Source organism: Lingula anatina, chromosome 5, assembly GCF_051362555.1.
Source record: "Lingula anatina isolate TDL-2025a chromosome 5, LinAna3.0, whole genome shotgun sequence".
Taxonomy (NCBI): Eukaryota; Metazoa; Brachiopoda; class Lingulata; order Lingulida; family Lingulidae; genus Lingula; species Lingula anatina.
The window spans coordinates 1,510,840-1,536,853 of NC_141771.1; the positions used below are offsets into that span (position 1 = coordinate 1,510,840).

At 37.9% G+C, this 26,014-nt stretch overlaps 1 protein-coding gene across 2 annotated transcripts; it reads left to right on the forward strand.

Moving 5' to 3' along the window:
* Positions 1-2,773: 2,773 nt before the first annotated feature.
* On the forward strand, positions 2,774-25,896 carry LOC106177856 (uncharacterized). 2 transcript variants are annotated; one of them, XM_087013738.1, is made up of 6 exons: positions 2,774-2,888; positions 6,699-6,783; positions 17,157-21,948; positions 22,168-22,426; positions 23,026-23,275; positions 23,719-25,896. In XM_087013738.1, exons 3-5 carry the CDS (start codon positions 17,898-17,900, stop codon positions 23,273-23,275), a joined length of 4,560 nt encoding a protein of 1,519 aa, XP_086869864.1. In that variant the 5' UTR covers positions 2,774-2,888; positions 6,699-6,783; positions 17,157-17,897; the 3' UTR covers positions 23,719-25,896. The 2 variants fall into 2 exon arrangements, with proteins under 2 accessions (XP_086869864.1, XP_086869865.1); XM_087013739.1 differs by lacking the exons at positions 2,774-2,888; positions 6,699-6,783 and having other exon boundaries at positions 12,047-21,948.
* The last annotated feature ends 118 nt before the right edge of the window (positions 25,897-26,014 follow it).

Below are 26,014 nucleotides of genomic sequence, written 5' to 3' on the forward strand. Positions count from 1 at the left end.
TAGGTTATCATCTGTCCATGTTACAAGATCATGATCGCCTCACTTTTATGTCTGACATTTAAAAGGCGTTTCCGTTTCTTTGCTTGCAAACGTGTACGTGACATATGATGATCATGTTGTGAATTAAGATAATTCATAGTGCATTATCTTCATCGTGTTTAAGAAACGTCTTTGAATTTTTACAAGAAGCTGTTTATTTAAATAACCGAAGATTCATTAAAGAGGGTTAGTTATTTTATTAACTAGACTTTTTCACAAAGAAGGATTCTAAAAATGAAGTCTGGTTAAGACGCCAAACCCCATATATTGATTTTAACTTACTTATTTAATTTTATTCTACATCACGTAACCATCACGTTTAATGGCATTCTTAAATAGAACTTATAGATAACCTTGTAGTAACGTAATCACAACTGTCTCCATTTGCTAGATATAAGTCTAATAGTAGTAAGAAATACTAGTATGATAGTTTATCGAATCCCAGGAGAGCTACAATTTTTCTGAAATGATCACGCACTCCCCAGCATAAGTAAACAAACAAGAGATAGCGTACTGACAGTCTGGCCAAATTACAGTATCAGTTTGTTTGCTGAGGTCGATAAAATAGTACATCAGAGTCCTTGGTACTTTCACAAGGTGGTGAGATGATTATCTTCTGCGTCTAGATCTGCCATTTTAAAGGTGCGCTTCTTCACGTGCAGACTGGTACAGCATGTGAGAGCCTGGCGAGGTGGGTGTAAATTCGGTGTGCTCACAGCAGAAATTGTGAATTCTAGTGGTAGTGCCAACATTGCCAGTCGGATTTTACCTGTATTGGTACATGTAGTGACACAAACCCCCATTGTTTTAACTCGTGATTTAAAAGAAAATGTAATTCTCATAACTTTTTTGTGCAGAAACACAAATACTTTTTGGACGGAAACTGTTATAACGTACAAATATTCAAACCATTCGTGCGCACTGTTAATTTCATAACTGTTTAAAATTCACTTTCTCGTTATTTTGTAGTCAGAGGTAACACAAAATCGCAAGGTCAAAGAAGAATTCACAAGGTGAAATAATCAGGTGAGTGAAAGCCGCTAAAATTGCTCATCTCGGTATATATTAGCATACATGTAGTTGACGTTATTTCTTTGCATGAATGGCATATTCAAGGCCTGTAATAAAGCTATGGAAACAGCCTGACATGTGAAAATTTCTGATTTTACATACACCATTATTTTATCATTTAGTAACGGTGCCATGTTATTTATCTTCAATCACAAGTCCATGGACACTGGTAGGTACATAAGATTTTAAAAATTAAAGCCTGAGTCATTTTTACTAGTAGTTCTGGTTATATGTTAAATGCTTCATTTATCTATGCATGCATACTCATATAGTTTGTTAATAGGGGAATAAGTTATTTGTACACTCTGCCACAGTGAAGTGACATTCCGTTTCTGGTGCAGGGGTAATTCTTGCACCGGTATCAGATTTTTAGCACTGTAATTAAGGCAATGCTTTTGGATATAGGGCAGCTGATTTAGATTACATATGTCCGGAACCGCGCAAATTTAGTTATAAACCAAATTCAGAATTGAGCTCGAAATGCGGACACCGTTGGATACTTTAGTTAGGATAACGCGTTAGTGTAACCTTCCAGATTCGCTGTCTAAATCGTTACGTCTAAATCGCTACGGAGGCATAGAGGCGGATTATTATAATACTTCATCATTAACATAAAATATTGTGATAAGTTTTGTCTAATAAACCATTGCGATTAAAATCGACAATTTTGCTCTCCTTTCCAATACAAAGTGCAAGTATTTTAAACAACTAACTGAGGTAGTTTAATCCATAGGTTCAAATAGTCTTAATGTGGTCATGCAGGCGCATATCCAACAAACATGGAATTTTTTCTGTAAGCTCGGGCTGATATATAACCTTGTTTGTTTGATGGGCATAAGTCTCAGTCTGGTAGTTGGTCAATTCCCAGGGAATTAAAAAAAAAAAATATATATATATATATATATATATATATATATATATATATATATATATATATATATATATATATATATTATTTTATGTGAAAAGAGCGTGCCCCCCCCCCTCCCATCCATACAGAATATGATGGATTACCTACTTGCCCTGCTGAATGTTGTATTTCGGCATGTTTTTCGGGTCATATGTCACAGCACCCCAACCACTCCTTAGACACACACAAATTTATCCTTAAGTACACTACACAGCTGTAGTATGCGTGCAAATGGAGGGTATCATAATGACAGGCTGGGTCACTTACCAAATTAATGCTTCATTTTGTTTGCGGACCTGGAAAATGGGTTATCAAATGTCCTTGATACAAGATCAACGCCTTACCTTGATGTGTGTCATTTTAAAAAGGCATTCATTTCTTCGCGTGCAGACGTCTGTGTGAGTGGCTGATGAGCTTCATGTTAATTATGAGACTAAAAACCACGTAGCAATGTTTTCCCCCCACCGTGATAAAGAAACGTTATTGAAATGTTTCGGAATTCTTTTTAACCGGTCTGTAACCGAAGATTCATTGTGTGTGTGGGTATTTTTATGAGCCAGACATCACAGTGGAGGGTCCTGATTCTGAACTTTGCTTAAAATGCCAAGATCCATAGATGTGGATGGGTATAAAGTAACTTATAGCGAATCTAAATTTACTTCCTTATTTAATCTTATTCTACATCGGGTAGTATATCAGGAGTATTATTATTATTATTTTATTTTTTTTTTACATTTCACAAAGAAAATATTATGGCCATCCTAACGTGACTGAGTTCGTTAATACCCTATTCTCATTATATGTATGGCAGCTTGAGGAAATACAAAATCCCATGGTCAAAGAAGAGGTCACAAGATGAAATAATCAGGTGAGTGGAAGTCGTTAAAAGGCTCATCTTCGTATTCATTAGCATATGTGACGTGAGGTTCTTTGCATTGAAGGCGTCTTAAAAACCTGTTCTTCCACAAAAAGCTCTGGAAATAACTTAACATGAGAATAATTCTTATTTTACATACACCTAGGTATTAGTTTTAGCATTCGGTGATGCTGCCAACACCTTCAGCTTAAACCACAATTCCATGAGGCCAAACAAAATAGGTAGGGGAGGGTGGGGCTAATCCACACCATTTTCATAAAAATTGGCATAAGAGAATACTATTATCGTCAGGCTCCTAGAAATTTGTCAGAAGGAAGGTTATTTAAATGCCTTTATTATGGATAAGTATCAGGCGTCCACTGTAAATTATATGAGAGTAAATTAGGTTTTAACAAGTCTAGTCCACGTGTGCGAACTTGCCTCACCCCGGGGCAAGTCCACACACATACTAAAATCCACAAGAAAATGAGCTTTTGTCCAACATTGTGCATTTTAATCAGTAAGACCGGGAGTAACAGCAGCAACTTAAGCAGCCACTCTTTAACGACTCCTCAGTATTGTTTGCCTATGGTAACTTTTCAAAAATATAACTAATGTTAAAGACGACAGCGCCAATGAAAACACAGCAGTTTTGACCAAAATATCAAAATGTTCACTAAAATTATCAACAACAAATCAATTATCAACAACAAATCATCTAAATTCTTTTGGCCAGTTTTTCTATATCCATCAGTTTATTTGAAGGGGGGGGGGGCGGGGTCTGCTGATGCAAAGCCCCCCCCCTTCCCCCTACACACTTGGCGTAGGGTTCGGGGCCCGAAAATTCTTGGTACTTTAGAGGGCGAACGGTGCCATTTGGTACGGTTTAGAACTATGGTATAGCTAGTCAGAATACTAATTTCAAGAGGGGACCAGAAATCGAGAGGGGGTCAGGACCCCCCTGACCCGCTCCCTTCTAAATCTGCCACTGTAATATCACCATGCCAATACTCAGAGAATACCCGTTAAAAATAAAACATTAAAAAAACGTTAACTTTCATCAGAAAATATGTTTAACAAGAGGTTTTATGTGCAAGTCCGCCCTGGAGAGAAATAGTCCCTTGCAATAGTAGCGGTCTTGCCCCAATAGGACTTTTTTCCTTAAATACGTGATTGCATAATATCGGTAATACGTATGCAAACCAATAATATGCCGCAGATAAGACCATACCCCCTGTATAATATACATATAGATTACTTACTGCAAATCTAAACTCTGTCGACAAAATTAGACAATAAATAGAGTCTGATAATTTACTTACCATGTAATAAGAAACAAGAAACACTACATGGTTTTACAGGCCGCGATTTTTACTTATGCGCGCTTCCACATATAATGTGACTTCTCAAAATGGCGGAGGGCGTGATTCATCGTTTCACTTTCGAGATATGGGGGTGTGCAGATTTGCCCCGAGGGCGGACTAGCCCCACCCTCCCCTATATAGATGAGTGGAATTAGTCGAATACTGCCCATTTGAATCAATCGGATCAATAGGAACTACACACACTGGACAAAAGAAGTGTCACCCCCTAACTCAGAGTAATAAAAGTAGGCAGATCTTGGGTACTTATAATGCCTGGTCTACTTATAATGTGACTAATGAGTATAAAACCGCTATACCATGGAATTGTATTGTTGGTCTTGTACATGTACAGGAAATGTTATTCCTGTCTTCTTCCAATATGGCAAGATACAAGCAATTATCTAACGGTTATAGGTGCAAGTTATTAACCTGAAGAGGCGGAATATAAGCAATGTCAGAATATCGATACAATTGAATTGTTCAGTCAGAACCGTGCAGAGGGTCTGATCTCGGTATAGAAACACTGGATCAAGAGACAAATTGCCTCTGATGGGTCGCCCAAGAAAAAATACTGGCCGTGAAGACCGACGACTGATTTTGATGTCCAGGTTGTCAAAGTTCGACACTGCTTGTCAGTTGACAACACAGGGGAACAATTTCACACATAAGAATGTGTCTGTGAAAATTGCTAGGCGTCAGTTACATGCTCAGAGAGTGTACAGCAGGGTAGCAAGACTGAAACCTCTTATATCGTTACAAAACAGGCAACGTAGAGTAAACTAGGGTCAACAGGATCTTGAACTGGACAGTTCATGACAATTGGTCCTATATATTTTTTTCTGATGAGTGTCGCTTTGGTCTGACCTCTGATGACAGACGGGTACTATGCTGGCAAACTGCTGGTAAAGCATTTGAACCACATGCACTTAATTTTCGAACCCGGAGCAGCATATTCGTCATGGTGTGGGGCTGCATCAGCATCCATTGCTTGGGCGAATTGATAGTGGTTAATGGAAACATGAATCACTAGAAATATATCGATGTTTTGGAGTCAGGCTTGCTACCATCTATTACTAACATGTTTGGTGACAGGAATTATCCATTTGTTGACCAGGATGACAATGCTCCTTGTCACAGGCCCAGAGCAGTTGATGATTGGTTTGACCAACAGGACATTCGCAGGGTGATGTGGCCTGCCCAGAGTCCGGATGCAAACATAATAGAAAATGTGTGGAATGATATGTCAAAACTTTTTACAAATGCCCGTCTAACCAGCAGAGAAACTCTGTTATATTCAGTGTTTCATGCTTGGGCCAGCATTAGCCCTGAACGCATCAGACAATTATATGAAACCTTGCTTCGTAGACTGGCACCTATTATTAGGTCACGTGGCTATGCCACTAAGTACTAATTTTGGACTTGAAACTGCATATTTTGGTAGAGTGTATATTTTGTTCTCATTTTGTGATTTTTTGTGAAATTTGATGTTAATAAAATGATACCAGGAGCATATCATTCCACAGTCATTTATCTCCCCCATAGTATTGGCTCAGTAGGGGTGACACTTCTTTTGTCCAGTGTGTGTAGTTCACAAAAAGAACTATGGTCATCCTTCAGTAAACATTTTAAATGTAATATCAAGGAGGTCAATTTTTTAACAAATTATATCAATTTTTATATAATCCACGTCGATACGACCGCAGACTGATAAGTGCCTCCTACCCTCCCCCCCCCCCAAAACACACACACACACACACACACACACACACACACAATCGATATAAAACGAAAACCCGTCTTTGGGCCTTATGCGATTTTGACAAACTAGTACTGTTCTTACTATACATTGCATATTGCAGTCTTGTTCATGTGTTACCCCCATCACTCACTTTTCCCCTTTGGACACATTTACCAGATCGTACCGTCCTCTAACGATAGATAACACACACTGACAAATAAATGTTTCATTATGTTCGGAAAGTAGGATATCGGCAGGCAGGCCTTAAATCAGTTGAAAAAGCAGTCTCGGTGTGATAATCATTTTAAGTCTCTATCATTCTGAAGGGTCTATTCCTCACGTGTGTAGACCTGATGTGAGGTATGGTTTAAATCATGCAACGCTAAAAACACACACACACACACACGTATGTGTCTATCGTCCAACGGGACCGAGATGTCTTATGAAAGTTTCACAGACAGCTGCTCGTCCATGTAACTGAAAAGTCATTGTGGAGGGCCTATTAAATTTCTTGTTTTACAACGGCTTGTACGAAACTGTGAATTCTGGTTGAATATCTAATGTTGCTGGACGAAAACTAACTGAAGAGAAATGAACAATTTAACTCATTGTGTTTGAATCAAAATGTAAATCTCCAAATCTGCAATGTAGAGTGGATCAAACAATGACGAAAGGCCATACATATCTGCATTTTAACTTTTTTAATTAATTTCTTCCTAGTTGAAAAAATTTGTTTGGCGCCCAAGGACACACAAAGAAAGACAAGGCTGAAATCCCCCTAGTTGTCAAGCAATAAACCAACAAGGTAAGTGAAAGTAGTAAAAAATACTTATTTGCATTAATGTCCTCAAGTCAACATGTCATTTGCAAAAACGGCTGTGCCAATTTGGGGAAACCTTTACAAGTATTTTACTTTTGAAATCAGATCACCAATATTTAAAAACTTATATCGGAATATGTAGATCCCCGTAGAAATTACCTTATGGACCTACCCTCTGTTTATTGATCATATGCAAAAGAGTTTAATTTGGCAGTATCAGTTTTATCAGAGAACCCTGGTACTGTGATATGAGAGTAACAAGGGGGTCACCTTACCGCCATTTTGAACCCCGGGGAGCCTGTGTCAATTAAGGCATGTAGCAAATGTCAATACATTTTAATGTAGTGAATGTAAGTTAGGTGAAAGGTTATTGTGAAACTTACTTAAGGTCATCTATAAGTATTGGTCAATAGAGCTACGTTGACTGACAGTGGTTCTCAATATACAAGCCCATCCATATTTTTACATGTAAGTTATTAAAAGTAAGCGAGTTGGACTTTTCTCCCATCAGTTGCATCGGTCTATCAACTTAAATCACCGAAAAAGTAATAACTATTCTTATCTGTTTTGAGACAAAAAATAAACGAACTATATGTTAAACCTTTGTTGTTTTCGATGCACCATCTCACATTCTCCAAGCTATCTAGTGTAATTTTGCTTAAGTAGAAAATGTGCAACTTGTCAGTATCAACCATCGTTTCAGATATTGTTTAGAATGATTTTTAATAACACAATGAATAGCTTGCAGCTACTTTTGTGCTTCCTCACGGCTTTTAAAGGAAAACCCCGCGTAACGTCTTTTATGCAGGTCAATATTTTAGTTGGCTGTGTTTGCAATGTTTTATCATTTACAAAATCTCAATTCAGTTACATCAACGATAAGTTAGAAAATATAGTTCTTTACAAGAAATACGACAAAACTTAGAAAGTAATTTGGTAAACTTTCTTTACGAGGCATTGCACATGTAAAATATACTTGAAGTTGAGGACAAAATACAGCAGTAAAATTAACATGCAATTCGTAATACTCCTTTGGTGCAGACTAATTTTTGTTAGCATCTAAAAGGGTTATTATTTTTTAAAGTTTCGTTACTCAAATCTTCATGGGCCAAACTCTGCTTACTATAGAGGGGCATGAATCGGATAAAACAAAAAGCCAGAACTTTTCATTTTCTGTCACCAGTGCATTAGAAACAGTTTTATAGTGACAGTAACGACAGTCTGTAGCTTTCTAATGTTTATTCACCGTTTATTCACATGCAGTTTGGGTCATATGTCATATTTACCCAGACGTGCCTTTATTTGCCAGCTTAATCTTACGAAATGAGTCACTTGCAAAACTGATATTTCATTTTGCCTGGTTTGTTTGCCTTGATAAAGTCACTAGGGGATAAAGTAATCATCCTCTTCCATTTGGAGAGGGCATTTCTTCAAACTGGTACTCTTCATCGAGAAAGTTCATGATTTTTTTACTGTCTACTTTTTTTACTACGCAATAGGGAATTCAATGCCAGCGTCATTGTTAAGGGTAAATTACAATGTATTTCTCTTGGTCAGTAGGGTCTTATATTGACCAGTTTAACTGAAGTATCACGTTCAGATTCTGAAATTGTGAGTTTTGTTGAAACATCAAGGTCCATAGGTGGAAACCAATTAACTCATGGTGTCTTTTTGACAGAATGTAATGGCACTAACTATTCTAGATCAGTCAGTGTAACAGATATTGTTTTTGGTTGGAAAGTTTTATGACAGAAAAAACTGAGACCATACTAACGTGCTGGTAATTTAGTTGCTCTTTAAAATCAGTTTTATTATATGGTTGTCCAAGGAAACACTGAGTGAAGGCACTTAAAACAAAAAGGTACAATCTCGCTCGGTAATCATTTGCATTAGTGACGTGATCTGGTTTGCATAACTGACATGTTTTGGGACTATGGCTCTAGGAATATATACAAAAATATGATATATATATATATATATATATATATATATATATATGGTAGTCTAAGGAAACAAAATAGGATTGTTGATATGTAATTAAAAGTAGATAAAGAAGATTAATTCTAAGTATAATTAGGGCAAATTCAGTCATTGTTACCCCTAGGGAGTGGTAGGTAGAGGTTGGTTAGCTCAGGGCAGGCAAGAGGGGGGATCTGACCAAATAGCACACCAGAGGGGGTGATAGGTTATCATACCTGTCACAACCTCATTCACTAATGAAGTCTGACTGCAAGCGGATGAAATATTGGATGGTAAGATCAGACGAATATAAGTAGCTATAGAGAAAAGAATCCACACAAGTCTATAACTTTATGGACTCTATTTATTGATCATATGTGAAATAGTTCAATTTGGCAGTATCAGTTTAATCAGAGAACCCTGGTACTGTGAGATGAGAGTAACGAGGGGGTCGCCTTACCGCCATTTTGAAGCCCGGCGAGACTGTGTCAATTAAGGCATGTCGCAAATATCAATGTCGTTTCAATGTATTGAATGTTAGTAAGGTGAAAGGTTAATGTAAAACTTACTTAAGGTCATCTACAGTTATTGGTCAATAGAGCTCCCGTTGACTAACAGTGATCTTCAATACACGAGTCCAATCATATTTTTGTATGTAATTTATGAAAAGTAAGCGAGTGGAAGAACTTAATGTCCTGATCAGTCAAATCAGTCTATCAACATAAATCACGAAAAATTAAATACCAGCCTTATCTGTTCTGACACAAAAAATATTAATGAATTTTGATTTATTAATTTAATTTAAAAAATGTTAAACCTTTGTTGCTTTCACTGCACCATGTCAAATTATCCAAGCTATCTAGTGTAATTTTGTTAAACTAGAAAATGTGCAACTTGTCAGGAAGCGAGTATCTTGCCCATCGTTTCAGAAATTGTCTAGAATGGTTTTTAATAACAAAATAAATAGCTTGCAGCTACTTTCGTGCTTTATCCGGGCTTTTATAGGAAAAACCCTGCATGACGTCTTTTATGCAGGTCAATATTTTAGTTGGCTGTGTTTGTAATTTTTTCTCTTTAACAAAATCTCAATCCAGTTACATCTATGATAAGCTGGGAAATATGCTGACAGGGAAAAAGTTTTACACTTGGACATAAAAAGGAAAGGACATGAAACGCGGCATCTTCCTCTGAAGCTTTGTGCGTTCGGGTAAACATTCGCCCATTGTCAGATAAGCTGTTTTGTTGGCTCCACGGGAGCCTGAACAGCTTATTATCAAGGTAGCGCGCTGTGCCTCCTCGAAATCTTTTGTTCTGTTGCATGGATAAAGCAATTTTCTCGCGTTCCCTCGTGGTTGCTATGATGCAGTATTGCGGCCATCTTGCAGTTGCTAGCACATAGGCTTGTATCAACACGTGGAAATTTGTTGCGGGGTTTCAGAATCTATTTCCTGTTACCTCATTAAAACGGGCTCTATACTATTGTCTTTACTTGTTATCATTTCCAAGATTGTATTGATATATGTTGAGCTGATATATAACTGGTTTTAAAGCAATGTATCGGCCGATTCATGTGTGGTGCCATTTTCCAACGAAAGCCGATATTGAGAGTAAAGAAATTATCAATTAACATTCACAAATTTGAGCAGACAATTGCCGGTAAAATGAACATTTATATACAGTTCATAAACTTGTTGATGTCAACTTTTATAAAAGGTTATTAAATGCATCCCGGGTGCGATTTTGTGTGTCACAAATGCATGTGTTTTGTCATATTGCAACAGGAACCGATATTGAGGGTAAAAAAAATATTAATTAGCATCCCTAAATTCAAGAAGACGTTAGCCAGTAAAATAAACATACATATACAGTTCACAAGAGTAGAAAATTTAAATTATCATCCAAAAAATCGCACATATTTTAGCCAGTAGCATGAATCTATACATAAAGTAAACAGCATTGTTGGTGTCATCTTTATTTAAAGGGTGCATAAAAAAACAGCCTTAAAGAAATGTTAGCGAGCCTAAGCAATCGGAGAGAAATTGCGTCATTTTAATTCTAGACACGATTGAAGGTTTCATTATTGCCACATCTCAGGCTAATTTCTCACATAAAGAGAAAATTTTGACATCAGAAATATTTCCAATCGGATCATAGCTAAAAACAAGTTTACCACACTACAATTGTACAAATTTGAATGCTCATTTAACGACAACAAACAAGATTGCCTTTACCACATACGGCATTTTGAATTCATCCATGAACAAACATATCAAATTCTATCATAGCTTCCGAATTGATAAAACAAATTGTAATCATACTTAATCTTTATTAGTTTCTTGTCTCATCCACTCCAAGGATTGACTCACGTCATCGTGAAATACCTGCACAAATGACACAAAAAGTCATCGACAACTGCGATATGCTTGCTACCTGTACGGGAAGTCACGTGATCCGAACGAACATGGTTTCGCGAAGAAGCCAATTAACCTTTGATCTTGCCCCACGTTTCGTGTCCTTCCCTTATTATGTCCAAGTTTTACACAAAGCACGACAAAACAGCATTTTCTTAGAAAGTAATTTGGAAAACCTTCTTTATAAGGTATTGTAAAATATACTTGAAGTTGAGGACAAAGTGCATCAGTAAAAATAAACATGCAATTCGTAATACTCCTTTGGTGCAGACTAATTTTGTTAGCATTAAAAACGTGCAAATATTATCTAAAAGGGTTATTGATCCAAAAAGTTTCAATACTCAAATCTTCGTGGATGAAACTCTGCTTACTATAGAAAGGCATGGATCGGATAATACAAAAAGCCAGAACTTTTCACTCTCTGTCACCAGTGCATAAAAATGGTGTTATAGTGACAGTAACGGCGGTCTGTAGCTTTCTAATGTTTATTCACCATTTATTCACATGCAGTTTAGGCCAAATGTCAAATGTTTGTTTGCCGAGTTTTTTTGCCTTGATAAAGTCATCATCCTCTTCCATTTGGAAAGGTCATTTCTTCATACTGCTACTCTCATCGTGAACGTTTATCACCATAAATGTTTTACTGTCTACTGTTTTACTACGCAATCGAGAATTCAATGCCAGCGTCATTGTGGAGAGTAAATTACAATTTATTTCTCTTGGTCAGTAGGGTCCTACATGTATATTGACCAGGTCAACTGAACTGTCACGTTCACAATGATTCTGAAATTGTTAGTTTGGTTGAAACACCAAGGTCCATAGATGGAAACCAATTAACTTATTTTTATTATTATTATTATTTTATTATTATTTTTTTTTTTTTTTGGACAGAATGTAATGACACTAACTATTCTACGTAAGTCAGTGTATCAGAGATTGTTTTTGGTTGGGAACTTTAATGACGGAAAAAACTGAGACCATATTAACGTGCTGGTAATTTTGTTTTTCTTTAAAATCAGTTTTATTATATGGCTGACCAAGGAAGGCACTTTAAACAAAAGGTTATCTCGGTAATCATGTGCATAAGTGACGTCATCTGGTTTGCATAATTGGCATGTCTTGAGGCTATAGCTCTAGAAATATATACGAAAATAAATGTACATGAGAATATTTCTGATTGCACATAGGTGTTAAAGGTATTACCATAGATGAATTAGTATTCATATTTTTTTCTAAATAATTAGGAATGGTACCATGTGAAATTATTAAGGATGAATCATAGTATTATGAGCACATGTGCATGGACTATCCCTGTAGAATGTCAGGAAAGAGACAAAGTGGTCAAACATTGTGCCTATGTACATGAAGTTCTAGTTGCATGTAAAACACTACATTATGTGTACTCGGTTCAGTGGACCTTTCAGTTTAAAGTTAATTTATTCATTTTTTTTTTACAATCGCTGTCATTTCAGGTATACGCGTATGTAAAATTCTTATAAGCCCAAATATTTAAAACAAACATCGGCTTTTGTATTACTCACATCGATGGGACCCCAGATCGATAGATACCGCATCACCCTTGTCTAATAATTGTTTATCTGTGATTGAAAGGAGGGCAGATTAAAGGATAGTCAGGAGGTGATTATCTCCTTACGTACCGGGTATCTATCATTTTAACAGATGTTTCTTTACTAGTAGACTTGTATGTGAGGGCCAGGCCAATCTGGTTTAAATTTTGTGACAATTAAGTAACCACACATTGTTAGTCTTTTCTCCACCGTGATCGAGATGTCTCATGGAAGTTATATGAATTTGCCCGTCCAGGTGGAAGATAGTGGGAGACTGGTAATGGTATGTAACCAAGGATTCACTGTGAAAGATCAGTTATTTCTTTTGATTGTACAACAGTCGTAAAGTTTTGAAGGCCACTGGTTGAAGGCCGCTAGACGGGAACAAGCTTAAGTGAAAAAATCACTAGTTTTTTTAACTTCTAGGGATATTTAAAGAAAAAATTACAGTGCTTCAGACTATGGGTAGTCAGTATCTGATGACAAAAGGGTAACTGGGTAGCCAGTATCTAATGACAAAAGGGTAACTGGGTAGCCAGTATCTAATGACAAAAGGGTAATTGGGCAGTCGGTATCTGATGACAAAAAGGTAACTGGGCAGTCAGTATCTAATGACAAAAGGGTAACTAAGTAGTTGGTATCTAATGACAAAAGGGTAACTGGGTAGCCAGTATCTAATGACAAAAGGGTAATTGGGTAGTCGGTATCTGATGACAAAAGGGTAACTGGGTAGTCGGTATCTGATGACAAAAGGGTAACTGGGTAGTTGGTATCTGATGACAACATGGTAACTAGGTAGTCAGTATCTAATGACAAAAGGGTAACTGGGTAGTCGGTATCTGATGACAAAAGGGTAACTGGGTAGTCGGTATCTGATGACAAAAGGGTGACTGGGTAGTCAGTATCTAATGACTAAAGGGTAACTGGGTAGTCAGTATCTAATGACAAAAGGGTAACTGGGTGGTCGGTATCTGATGAAACAAGAGTAACTAGGTAGTTGGTATCTGATGACAAAAGGGTAACTAGGTAGTTGGTATCTGATGGCAAAATGGTAACTAGGTAGTTGGTATCTGATGACAAAATGGTAACTGGGTAGTCAGTATCTAATGACAAAAGGGTAACTGGGTAGTCAGTATCTAATGAAAAGGGTACTTGGGTAGCCAGTATCAAATGACAAAAGGGTTATTGGGTAGTCAATATCTAATGAGAAAAGGGTAACTGGGTAGTCAGTATCTAATGACAAAAGGGTAACTGGGTAGTTGGTATCTGATGACAAAAAGGTAACTGGGTAGTCAGTGTCTAATGACAAAAGGGTAATTGGGTAATGGGTATCTGATGACAAAAGGGTAACTGGGTAGTCAGTATCTGATGACAAATGGGTAACTGGGTAGTCGGTATCTGATGACAAAATGGTAACTGGGTAGTCAGTATCTGATGACGAAAGGGTAACTAGGTAGTTGGTATCTGATGACAAAAGGGTAACTGGGTTGTCAGTATCTAATGACAAAAGGGTAACTAGGTAGTCGGTATCTGATGACAAAAGGGTAACTGGGTGGTCGGTATCTGATGAAAAAGGGTAACTAGGTAGTTGGTATCTGAAGACAAAAGGGTAACTAGGTAGTTGGTATCTGATGACAAAATAGTAACTGGGTAGTCAGTATCTTATGACAAAAGGGTAACTAGGTAGTCGGTATCTGATGACAAAAGGGTAACTGGGTGGTCGGTATCTGATGAAAAAAGGGTAACTAGGTAGTTGGTATCTGATGACAAAAGGGTAACTAAGTAGTCGGTATCTAATGACAAAATAGTAACTGGGTAGTCGGTATCTGATGACAAAAGAGTAACTGGGTAGTCAGTATCTAATGACAAAAGGGTACTTGGGTAGCCAGTATCAAATGACAAAGGGTTATTGGGTAGTCAGTATTTAATGACAAAATGGTAACTGGGTAGTTGGTTTCTGATGACAAAAGGGTAACTAGGTAGTTGGTATCTTATGACAAAAGGGTAACTAGGTAGTTGGTATCTGATGACAAAATGGTAACTGGGTAGTCAGTATCTGATGACAAAATGGTAACTGGGTAGTCAATATCTAATGACAAAAGGGTAACTAGGTAGAGAGTATCTAAAGACAAAAGGGTAATTGGGTAGTCGGTATTTGATGACAAAAGGGTAATTGGGTAGTCGGTATCTGATGACAAAAAGGTAACTGGGTAGTCAGTATCTAATGACAAAAGGGTAACTGGGTAGTTGGTATCTGATGACAAAATGGTAACTGGGTAGTCAGTATCTAATGACAAAAGGGTAACTAAGTAGTTGGTATCTAATGACAAAAGGGTAACTGGGTAGCCAGTATCTAATGACAAAAAGGTAATTGGGTAGTCGGTATCTGATGACAAAAAGGTAACTGGGTAGTCAGTATCTAATGACAAAAGGGTAACTAGGTAGTTGGTATCTGATGACAAAAGGGTAACTGGGTAGTCAGCATCTGATGACAAAATGATAACTGGGTGGTTGGTATCTGATGACAAAAGGGTAACTAGGTATTTTGTATCTAATGACAAAAGGGTAACTGGGTAGTCAGTATCTAATGAAAAAAGGGTAACTGGGTAGTTGGTATCTGATGACAAAAGGGTAACTGGGTAGTTGGTATCTGATGAAAAAAGGGTAACTGGGTAGTCGGCATCTGATGACAAAATGGTAACTGGGTGGTCATTATCTAATGACAAAATGGTAACTGGGTGGTCATTATCTAATGACAAAAGGGTAACTGGGTAGACAGTATCTAATGAAAAAAGGGTAACTGGGTAATTGGTATCTAATGGCAAAAGGGTAACTGGGTAGTCAGTATCTAATGACAACATGGTAATTGGGTAGTCAGTATCTAATGACTAAAGTGTAACTGGGTAGTCAGTATCTAATGACAAAAGGGTAACTAGGTAGTTGGTATCTGATGACAAAAGGGTAACCGGGTAGTTGGTATCTAATGGCAAAAGGGTAACTGGGTAGTCAGTATCTAATGACAACATGGTAATTGGGTAGTCAGTATCTAATGACTAAAGTGTAACTGGGTAGTCAGTATCTAATGACAAAAGGGTAACTAGGTAGTTGGTATCTGATGACAAAAGGGTAACTGGGTAGTCGGCATCTGATGACAAAAGGGTAACTGGGTAGTCGGTATCTTATGACAAAAGGGTAACTAGGTAGTTGGTATCTGATGACAAAAGGGTAACTGGGTAGTCGGCATCTGATGACAAAATGGTAACTGGGTAGTTGGTATCTGATGACAAAAGGGAAACTGGGTAGTCGGTATCTGATGACAAAAAGGTAACTGGGTAGTCAGTATCTTATGACAAAAGGGTAACTAGGTAGTTGGTATCTGATGACAAAAGGGTAACTGGGTAGTCGGCATCTGATGACAAAATGGTAACTGGGTAGTCAGTATCTAATGACAAAAGGGTAACTGGGTAGTCAGTATCTTATGACAAAAGGGTAACTAGGTAGTTGGTATCTGATGACAAAAGGGTAACTGGGTAGTCGGCATCTGATGACAAAATGGTAACTGGGTAGTCAGTATCTAATGACAAAAGGGTAACTGGGTAGCCAGAATCTAATGACAAAAGGGTAATTGGGTTGTTGGTATCTGATGACAAAAAGGTAACTGGGTAGTCAGTATCTAATGACAAAAGGGTAACTGGGTAGTCGGTATCTGATGACAAAAGGGTAACTGGGTAGTCGGTATCTGATGACAAAAAGGTAACTGGGAAGTCAGTATCTAATGACAAAAGGGTAACTGGGTAGTCAGCATCTGATGACAAAATGGTAACTGGGTAGTCAGTATCTAATGACAAAAGGGTAAATGGGTAGTTGGTATCTGATGACAAAAGGGTAACTGGGTAGCCTGTATCTGATGATAGACCAAGACACAGTTAAGACACAGCCCTTTTAATTTACAGAACTATAATTTTAGCCTTGAATGGTCAAAAATGCATGGTTATAGTACTCCTTGATTAATAGCAGCTTCCGATACTCTTGATCACGACATATTGCTTCATCAACTTGCCCATTGTTTTAGAATAATGGATACAGTTCCCTTCTGGTTTCAATATTATCCTACTGGACATGTGCACTAAGTTCTTCTGTTCCCCAGGCCTTTTTGTGAAAATCACGAGAAGAAGCAGCTGTTGAGGCTTGTGTGCTTGAACCCAGATACTTCACTTAAGACCAGTTACTTAGTCTTCCGTGGTGATAATCCGAATGGGTACATTTCAAAGACAGACCATACTAGGTAGAGTGAGTGGTTTTCACTAATAACAAAAATACCCAACGGGACCCTCTTATTATAACTTCAAAAGTTTTCCAACAAAATATTAGGACCAATGATTACTTCAAGTTAGATTATTACCCTTTTTTTGGGATACAGAACAGTAAAGGAACCAAGATTCAACCCAGCTCAGTACAGGGAGACAGTCGACATACCAATACTTCTTTTGCTAGTTAAAAACAGGAAAGGAACCAAGATTCAGCCCACTGCAGGGAGAAAGTAGACATAACAGTAGCTGTGTGTGCTAGTGAGAGCAATAAAGGAACCAACATTCGGCCCTGTGCAGGGAGTCAGTCCACATACTGGCACTCTTGTGTGCTATTAGAGAACAGTGAAGGAACCAACACTCACCCATGTGCAGAAAGGTATTCGTCATATCTTTGTGTGAAATGCAGAGAGACATTTGATATATTACCTAGTTCCTTTTCTTTCTAACAGAGAACAGTAAAGAAATCAACTCTCAGCCAACGGCAAGGAGACAGTCAACATAGCGGAACGTTTATGTGCTAGTAGAGAACAGTCGACATGCTGCTGCCTTGTGCTAGGGTTCGACAGGGTGCATGTTTCTTCACCGTGAACAACACTTACAAACACAATAAATACAATTATCTTGAAACACAACGTAGAATTTGCATTGCCCTTGTACAGGCTCTTTTTTCCACTACTACACGTAATGCAATTTATCGGCATTCATTGAATGGTGTGGCATGTTTAGCACATGGTAGCCGGTGCTGCAAAAATACATTTACCTATCTATCATAAGTATGAAATATTCCCCAAAAAGCATTGTTTCCCAAAACAGGCAGTAAAGTATTTGGAGATTACCCAATAAAATAGAAAATGGGTTCATTTTTAAGCAAAATGTGCATTACCTGTTACCAAAGGCAATATGGAGACCAGGAAAAACTAGATATTCTTTATAAACTGGATGAAGATCCCAGTTACCAAGGACCAGGCACGGACCAGGTAGAAACATGGACAGAACTTAACCTTAGGGGACTGGGGTGCAGACTTCCAGATAGCATAAAACGTTGTATGAATCTTACGACACTTGATGTTTCCAAAAATCATCTTATGGAGGAAGAACACATTATCACAATATTTAGTCTGGAGACACTTGAAGAGCTAAACATGTCCAATTGCGGTATTGCTTTAATGCCCCCGGAAATAACACTGCCCAAACATTTGAGAAAGCTTAACTTATCCGGAAACCAGCTGACAGAGATACCACCACCAGTATGCAGCCTCCTGCAGTTGGGAGAACTCAATCTAAAGAACAACAAAATAACTACAGTCAGCCCAAATTTAAAAAGACTGTGCAACTTGAAAAAATTAGACCTCTCCAAAAATCCTTTACAAGTATTCCCTTTTACAATTTTAGAGATGAAAACCTTGGAAAACCTTAATTTAGCGGGTGCCAATATTACTACAATCCCACAACAGATAAAACAGTTCATAGAGCTTAGTGCAATAGACCTGTCTAATAACCAGTTAGAGGAATTTCCACTGTCACTGTTGAGGCTGAAAACACTCAAGACACTTAAGCTTTTTAAGTCCAATATTACCACAGTGCCACCTCAGATAACACAACTTAAAAATCTAAGGGAATTGAACCTGTCTGGGAACCAGCTAAAAGAATTTCCAATGTCAGTGTGTGAGCTGCTGACACTAGAGATCCTTGACCTCTCTCAAACAACCATCACTACAGTGCCACCTCAGATGACACAACTTAAGAATCTGAAGAAACTGAACCTGTGTAACAACCTGTTGGAAGAATTCCCAATGTCAGTGTGTGAGCTGGTGACACTGGAGACCCTTGACCTCACTAGTTCATACAGCATGACAGTGCCATCTCAGATAACACAACTTAAGAATCTGAGGGCATTGCACCTGTGTAACAACCAGTTGATAGAATTTCCAATGTCAGTGTGTGAGCTGGTGACACTGGAGACCCTTGACATCTGGGACAACTTCATCACTACAGTGCCACCTCAGATAGCACAACTTAAGAAGCTAAAGAAATTGAACCTGTGTAACAACCGGTTGATAGAATTTCCAATGTCAGTATGTGAGCTGGTGACACTGGAGACCCTTGAACTCTGGGGCAACAGGGTCACTACAGTGTTACCTCAGATAACACAACTAAAGAATCTAAAGTGGTTGGACCTGTCTCTGAACCCGTTGAAAGAATTTCCAATGTCAGTGTGTAAGCTGATGGCACTGGAGACCCTTCACCTCTCAAAATCCAACATCACTACAGTGCCACCTCAGATAACACAACTTAAGAATCTAAAGCGGTTGAGCCTGTCTCTGAACCAGTTGAAAGAATTTCCAATGTCAGTGTGTAAGCTGATGGCACTAGAGACCCTTCACCTCTCAAAATCCAACATCACTACAGTGCCACCTCAGATAACACAACTTAAGAACCTGAAGGAATTAATCCTGTCTGCGAACCAGTTGAAAGAATTCCCAATGTCCGTGTGTGAGCTGGTGACACTAGAGACCCTTGAACTCGCTGAAGATAACATCACTACAGTGCCACCTCAGATAAAACAACTAAAGAATCTGAAGAAATTGGATCTGCATATCAACCAGTTGGAAGAATTTCCAATGTCAATCTGTGAGCTTGTGACACTGGAGACCCTTGCGATCGTAAAGACCAACATCTCTACAGTGCCACCTCAGATAACACAACTTAAGCACCTGAAGGAATTAATATTTTCTTCGAACCAGTTGAAAGAATTCCCAGTTTTTGTGTGTGAGCTGGTAACACTGGAGACCCTTAACCTCTGCAACAACAGCATCAGTACAGTGCCACCTCAGATAACACAACTAAAGAATCTGAAGGAATTGAACCTGTCTCAGAACCAGTTGAAAGAATTCCCACTGTCATTGTGTGAGCTGGTGAACCTGGAGACCCTCAAACTTGACAGTAATAGAATCAGCCAAGTCCCACCAGGGATTAAACAACTACAAGTGCTCAGACGTTGTTATTTGCATATAAATAAATTGGACCAGCTGCCCCCTGATGTACGTTTCCTGTCTCAACTCGAGATTTTTGATTTGAGAGTAAACAAACTAATACAACCACCACAAGAAGTAGCAGACAGAGGGGCATCAGCTGTCAAGAGGTATTTTGATGATTTAGTCAAAACCAAGGCAACATCATCGTTTAGACTACAAGTACAAGTTATTGGTGAAACATGTGCAGGGAAGACTAGTTTGGTAAAAACCTTGACATCTGGCAGGCCTTTCTTGACGACAAAGGCAGACAGAACCCACGTCATGGAGCAGATTGCGTGGTCACCAAAGGAAGATGTTTTTCTCAACATCAATGATTTTGGGGGCCATGAAGTTTATAAAGTTGCACATAACTTCTTCGTCACCAAAGAAGCAATAACACTGATAGTGTTTAATCTTCAGACATTGTCTTCTAAGTACCAAGAAGCAGTCGGAAGCTGGATAGATAACGTTTACATCAGGGCACCGGATTCAGCTATACTTCTTGTGGGTACACATGCTGATTGCCTAAGCAAAGAAGAAGTAGACACAAGCACGAGGGAGCTTTTATCTGCCCTAAGTTCCCACTTAAGTGATATGGCATCCTACTTTAGAACAAGGTTTGAAGAATTAGAAAAGAGAAGCAAAAGCAAAGAATCCGGTCAAAATCCATACAAAGAAAAGGTGGCTCGAATTGTGAGGCTGAATGAGACACCACCACGTGTTGCCAAACATGTATTTGTTATCAGTTCGAAAAATGCCAGTGGAATAGCCGAGCTTGAGGAAGAGCTAATAAGAAAAGCGAGAGAAAAGAATTACATATTGCCAGAGTCTTGGCTGCAGAAGGTGGAGCACATTGAGACAGCAAAGCATAATGAACAAGATCCTTACCTAACACTGGATTCCCTGGCGGAGATGACACAATCACAAATGCAGGGAGGTGATGATGCTCAAAGAGTTAAAGACGTAGTGAGTTTTTTGCATGCCACCGGTGCTGTTCTTTGGTTTAGAGATAAGCCAGTGTTAAAGACCTTTATATTCCACAGACAAGATGTTTTCATTGATATCTTGAAGGCAGTTCTTCGTCATGATATAGATTCCATACTTGAATATAATAGCGACCCTTTCAACAAGAAATTCAGCTGGGAGAAATTTGAATCTGCCAAGAACGATGTGTTGCAAAGAGGAATCATCAGTAGGACCATGTTGGAATGTTTGTGGCGGAGATTCAACTTTGGAAAACATGGTCTTGACGCCATATTAGAGTTGTTTGAAGACTTTGAGGTTTGTTACATTGTGGAAGATGCTAATGGAGATCAATACCATTTCCCATGGCTTTTGAAAGAAGATCGACCTGAAGGTATTTCTTCCAGTTGGCCTGCTGTTCCATCCAGAGATGACTTTCAGATATCATTAGAGGTTCATTTTCCAGTCACCTGTCCCACTGGACTGTATGAAATGGCGGCAGTGCATCTCCATGGCCACTTGGGGCAGTTCAAGGCATCGCGAAGAGACTGGAAAGATGGTTTCTATGCAAAGCTTGACAACCAATTTCGAATTTGTTTTGAAAGAGAAGTTATCGGTGCGCCACCCAATGGAGTTATTCGACTCTCCATACGTGGCAATCATCCCATTCAATTGAAGAAGTACAGTTTGGATATATTTCGGGATCTTCTCTCTGTGGCAGAAAAAGAATGCCCTGGTTCTCCTTGGGATGAATTCCTGGTGTGTCCGCACTGTATCCACGAAAAGAACAATCCACCAACGCTGTTTGACACCCCTGTATCTCTCCTGAGTGTTCCCTTAAAAGCACCAGTTCCTTACCACCCGTGTCCAGAGGAAGAACCAGAGTGCATGGCTTCTGCAGACTACTACTATCCAGTGACTAGAGGTGAATATATATTGATACTTATTATTATTAATGCTTATCATTTACACTGTACACTTTTACCACGCATAAGGCATGTATAATTTGGTGTTACCTTTACCCAAAGAGCAGAACAGAGAGTAAGATTTAAGAACAGACTGTACACATACGAATATCACCATATGACCGTTTGTCATACATATGGCGTTTTAAAAGCATTCTTTTCTCTTTCCATATTTGAAGGGAAAATGACAGACCTTCACTACACGTCCCTTGAGAAACATCTCGTACAGCTTGTGGATGATGTTCGAGGCAGCCGTACTAATATACTCTGTCGCCTCGTTAAAGCTCGTGTATTAACAGAGGAAGAGAAGGCAGACCTGGTTTTGGGAGAAGAAGATAGACTTATTGGATTTCTTCGGAGAAAGCATGATTCCGCTTTCTACATATTCTGTGGTGCTCTTCATGACAATGGCCATGTTGAAACTGTTCAACGTTTGAGGTAAAGCAAGAGTGTTTAATACCAATTTACTTTAAATTGATATACTCGGTCTATATTCCACCATATAGATGTATATATGTTTCTACCTGAGCTGTGGTAAGTTGTTTTATCTGCTTTCTAAAATAAGTCCAGTGATTGTTGTCAAATAAATAACATAAAATTCCCTGATAAATATTTCAATTCAGGTTGCAACTGCTATTGGATGGCCCCTAAAATCCTTTTCAACATTGACATAAAATCCTGTTAATGAGTACATGCAACTTGAAAAATAATTGTGGAATGACTTAAGCAGTTTGACACATTTTGGAGAACCAAGTATTTAAAGTAATATTTGCAACAATTAATTATAAAAAAAACTATTCCATTTTGAGTATTCCCCTGAATTATTATTCAGTGTTGTGGAATAAACTGAAGTTTATCATAAGGGATTACACAATTTAAATTGATTCATTGTCCATGTCTTTTGATCGCCTTATTGTCATAATTTGTACTACATAAATGTTATGCAAGACACATTGATATTTTCAAGGGGAAAAACACAAATGAATTATTATTAACATCAAAAAAACTGATCCAACAATAAACGTTCGATATTTCAGATTACCTGACATGGCCGTGATGCTATCAGAAGATGACTTCAGAAAACACCTGCAGAGATTACAGTCAAAAGATGTTCTATCACAACCAGATATTGATGCAGTGATGAGTGAACCAGACAAGTCGTGGAGAGTATCAGCACTAGTGAAGAAGTTAAGGGAAAACAAGAATAGCCAGGAGGCAGGACGCGCCTTTGGTGAATTCCGGGATGCTCTGTATGATGAGACTACAAGGCTGAAAGAATTATACTAGGTGGGATTTTGGTATTGAAGACTTTGTTGTTGTTGTTGTTGTTGTTGTTGTTGTTGTTGTTGTTAATCCCTGTATATACTGTTTCCTTAAGTGATTTTTTAAAGTCATCCAACTCCAGTAATAATAAAAAGGAGAAGAACACTACTAATGTGTCCTCTTGTATAATATCAAGTAGATCTAGCTTAAAACAATAAGCTGGTCAGAAGGCTGATGTATTATTAACACTGCTACTTCGCAGGGCTTACATCCTACTAAAGAAAATGTTTTGTTGGTAAGATATTGTTGAGCAGCAGATAAGACATTTCAAAGTGGACAGCTAACAAAGAGTGCATTCTAAAGCAAGTCAAATATAATATATGATAAATGAGATCACTGAGCATTTTCTAGTTAGATATAGGCAGCTGTTAATGTATCAGAATATACCATTTTATTCTGTTTTGTAGGGGCGCTGCAGTCTTCACTACAGTTTTACCTACAGTACCTATACCGTTACGGGGATGGACACAACAAGCCTATCATTGCAGTCACCTACTGCGTCAACCTACCGTGACACTACAACCTACTGGCACTGTACAGGTAGACTGAAGTTTACTGTATATAATATGTATATGTCTGTAGACATATCAGAATTGATGCTACAGGTAGACTGAAATTTACTGTATATAATATGTATATATCTGTAGACATAACAGAATTGATGCTACAGGTAGACTGAAATTTACTGTATATAATATGTATATATCTGTAGACATAACAGAATTGATGCTACAGGTAGACTGAAATTTACTGTGTATAATATGTATATATCTGTAGACATAACAGAATTGATGCTACAGGTAGACTGAAATTTACTGTATATAATATGTATATATCTGTAGACATATCAGAATTGATGCTACAGGTAGACTGAAATTTACTGTATATAATATGTATATATCTGTAGACATAACAGAATTGATGCTACAGGTAGACTGAAATTTACTGTGTATAATATGTATATATCTGTAGACATGACAGAACTGATGCTACAGGTAGACTGAAGTTTACTGTATATAATATGTATATATCTGTAGACATAACAGAATTGATGCTACAGGTAGACTGAAGTTTACTGTATATAATATGTATATATCTGTAGACATAACAGAATTGATACTACAGGTAGACTGAAGTTCACTCTGTATAATATGTATATAATATGTATACAACAAAATAGCATTTTGTTAGCAGATAATGCCATACATGTACCGTGTATATATTGTACAGTCATTTAAAATTTGTAATGAATCTCTTGCAGCAAATTAGTGAAATGGGGTAATTTTTGTCAAGTGTGTTTGCAATTTAAACAGAGTGAACTCCAATAACTATTTTTCTGCTAAATTAATGTCTTTCGGATCAGTGCGTCGAATAAAATTGTGAAAAAAAATCACATTCCCATCACTTAAGTTAATATATATTGTTTAACAGAGGGATTGATATTTGTGTTATATACTGTATGTTTTGTGTGTTTTAAAAGGCCATGTAACCACGGGCATGGACGAACAGTATTTAGATAGCATTTTCTTATACTCCGTTTATAAACTATGCTAGCTTATTTTTCTAACCTCACATACTCCATGTATTTTATATAGAGGGGTTATAATGCCATAAATTTTGAGATTATAAGGTTTGGCCCACGCCGTTTGCTTAAGATTGCAGGGGACAATTTAAAAAAAAAACTTAAGTCAAAGGCTTAAGTTTTAAAAAAGTTTTGGCACCTCATTAAGTAGAGGACATCCACTTTAAGCCTAGCAAGGACACAGGCTTTACTAAGATTAAGAAATAATGAAACTAGCGTTTACACAAATATTTTCATTTTAAGTAGTAGAGACTGGATTCAAAGGGGGGGTCCGGGATGGGGGGGGGGGGAATCCAGTTTTTCCATGATGACCCTTCAAACTAAGATCTAAGCTTCAAAGTAATAAAAAAAACTAATTTGCTCTCAATAAAAAGTATCGGCATAATTTAATATTGTGCGTGGTATTTCAAGGCGCAGACGTGGCACACAGTAGAAATTGATACCCCTCCCCCCCGCCCCCCCCCCGCCCCCTCCGCAATTCGCCTCAGCCTGTCCCGACTACTGAAGTTACATGTATCTTACCAGCTCTAAGACATGCAGTGTGTATTAGACCCTGTTCCACGTTGTTGGAGTGTTTATAGCGGAGTGCATTTTAAGTGAGAACCAGTAACTAGTGGACTGAGTAATGCACATATACATTTTATCAGTAGCTAAATTACCGCATGAAGTATAAGAATGTAAGTTCAAGTGTACCTACACAAGTAGTGACAATTTATTTGAAGTATGCGAGCAATATAACGATTGAAAGATACATGAGTTAATTTTGAGCTGAAAAATTTAGAGAGGACTGTTTGGTTATTTGTTGCATATTATTCTTTGTAATCAGTATCACAACACTGTTATAAACGATTAGATATATACTACATGTATATAATAGGCCTACGTTTTGAATGTACATAACTGTATCATCTGACTATGACAGTGGTGGTACTATATACACTGTATAACGAGTTTGAACATATACATGTACGTTATATTATCGACTGAACACATTGTGACGCAGTAGTTAAAATCGTGCCACATAAAGTGCCCTCTTGCATGCTGACTTTGTAAACAGAGCATCGACTTGTAAAACTGATATTCACATGTATTATCAGCCGGAAAACAACCAGATGTATAAT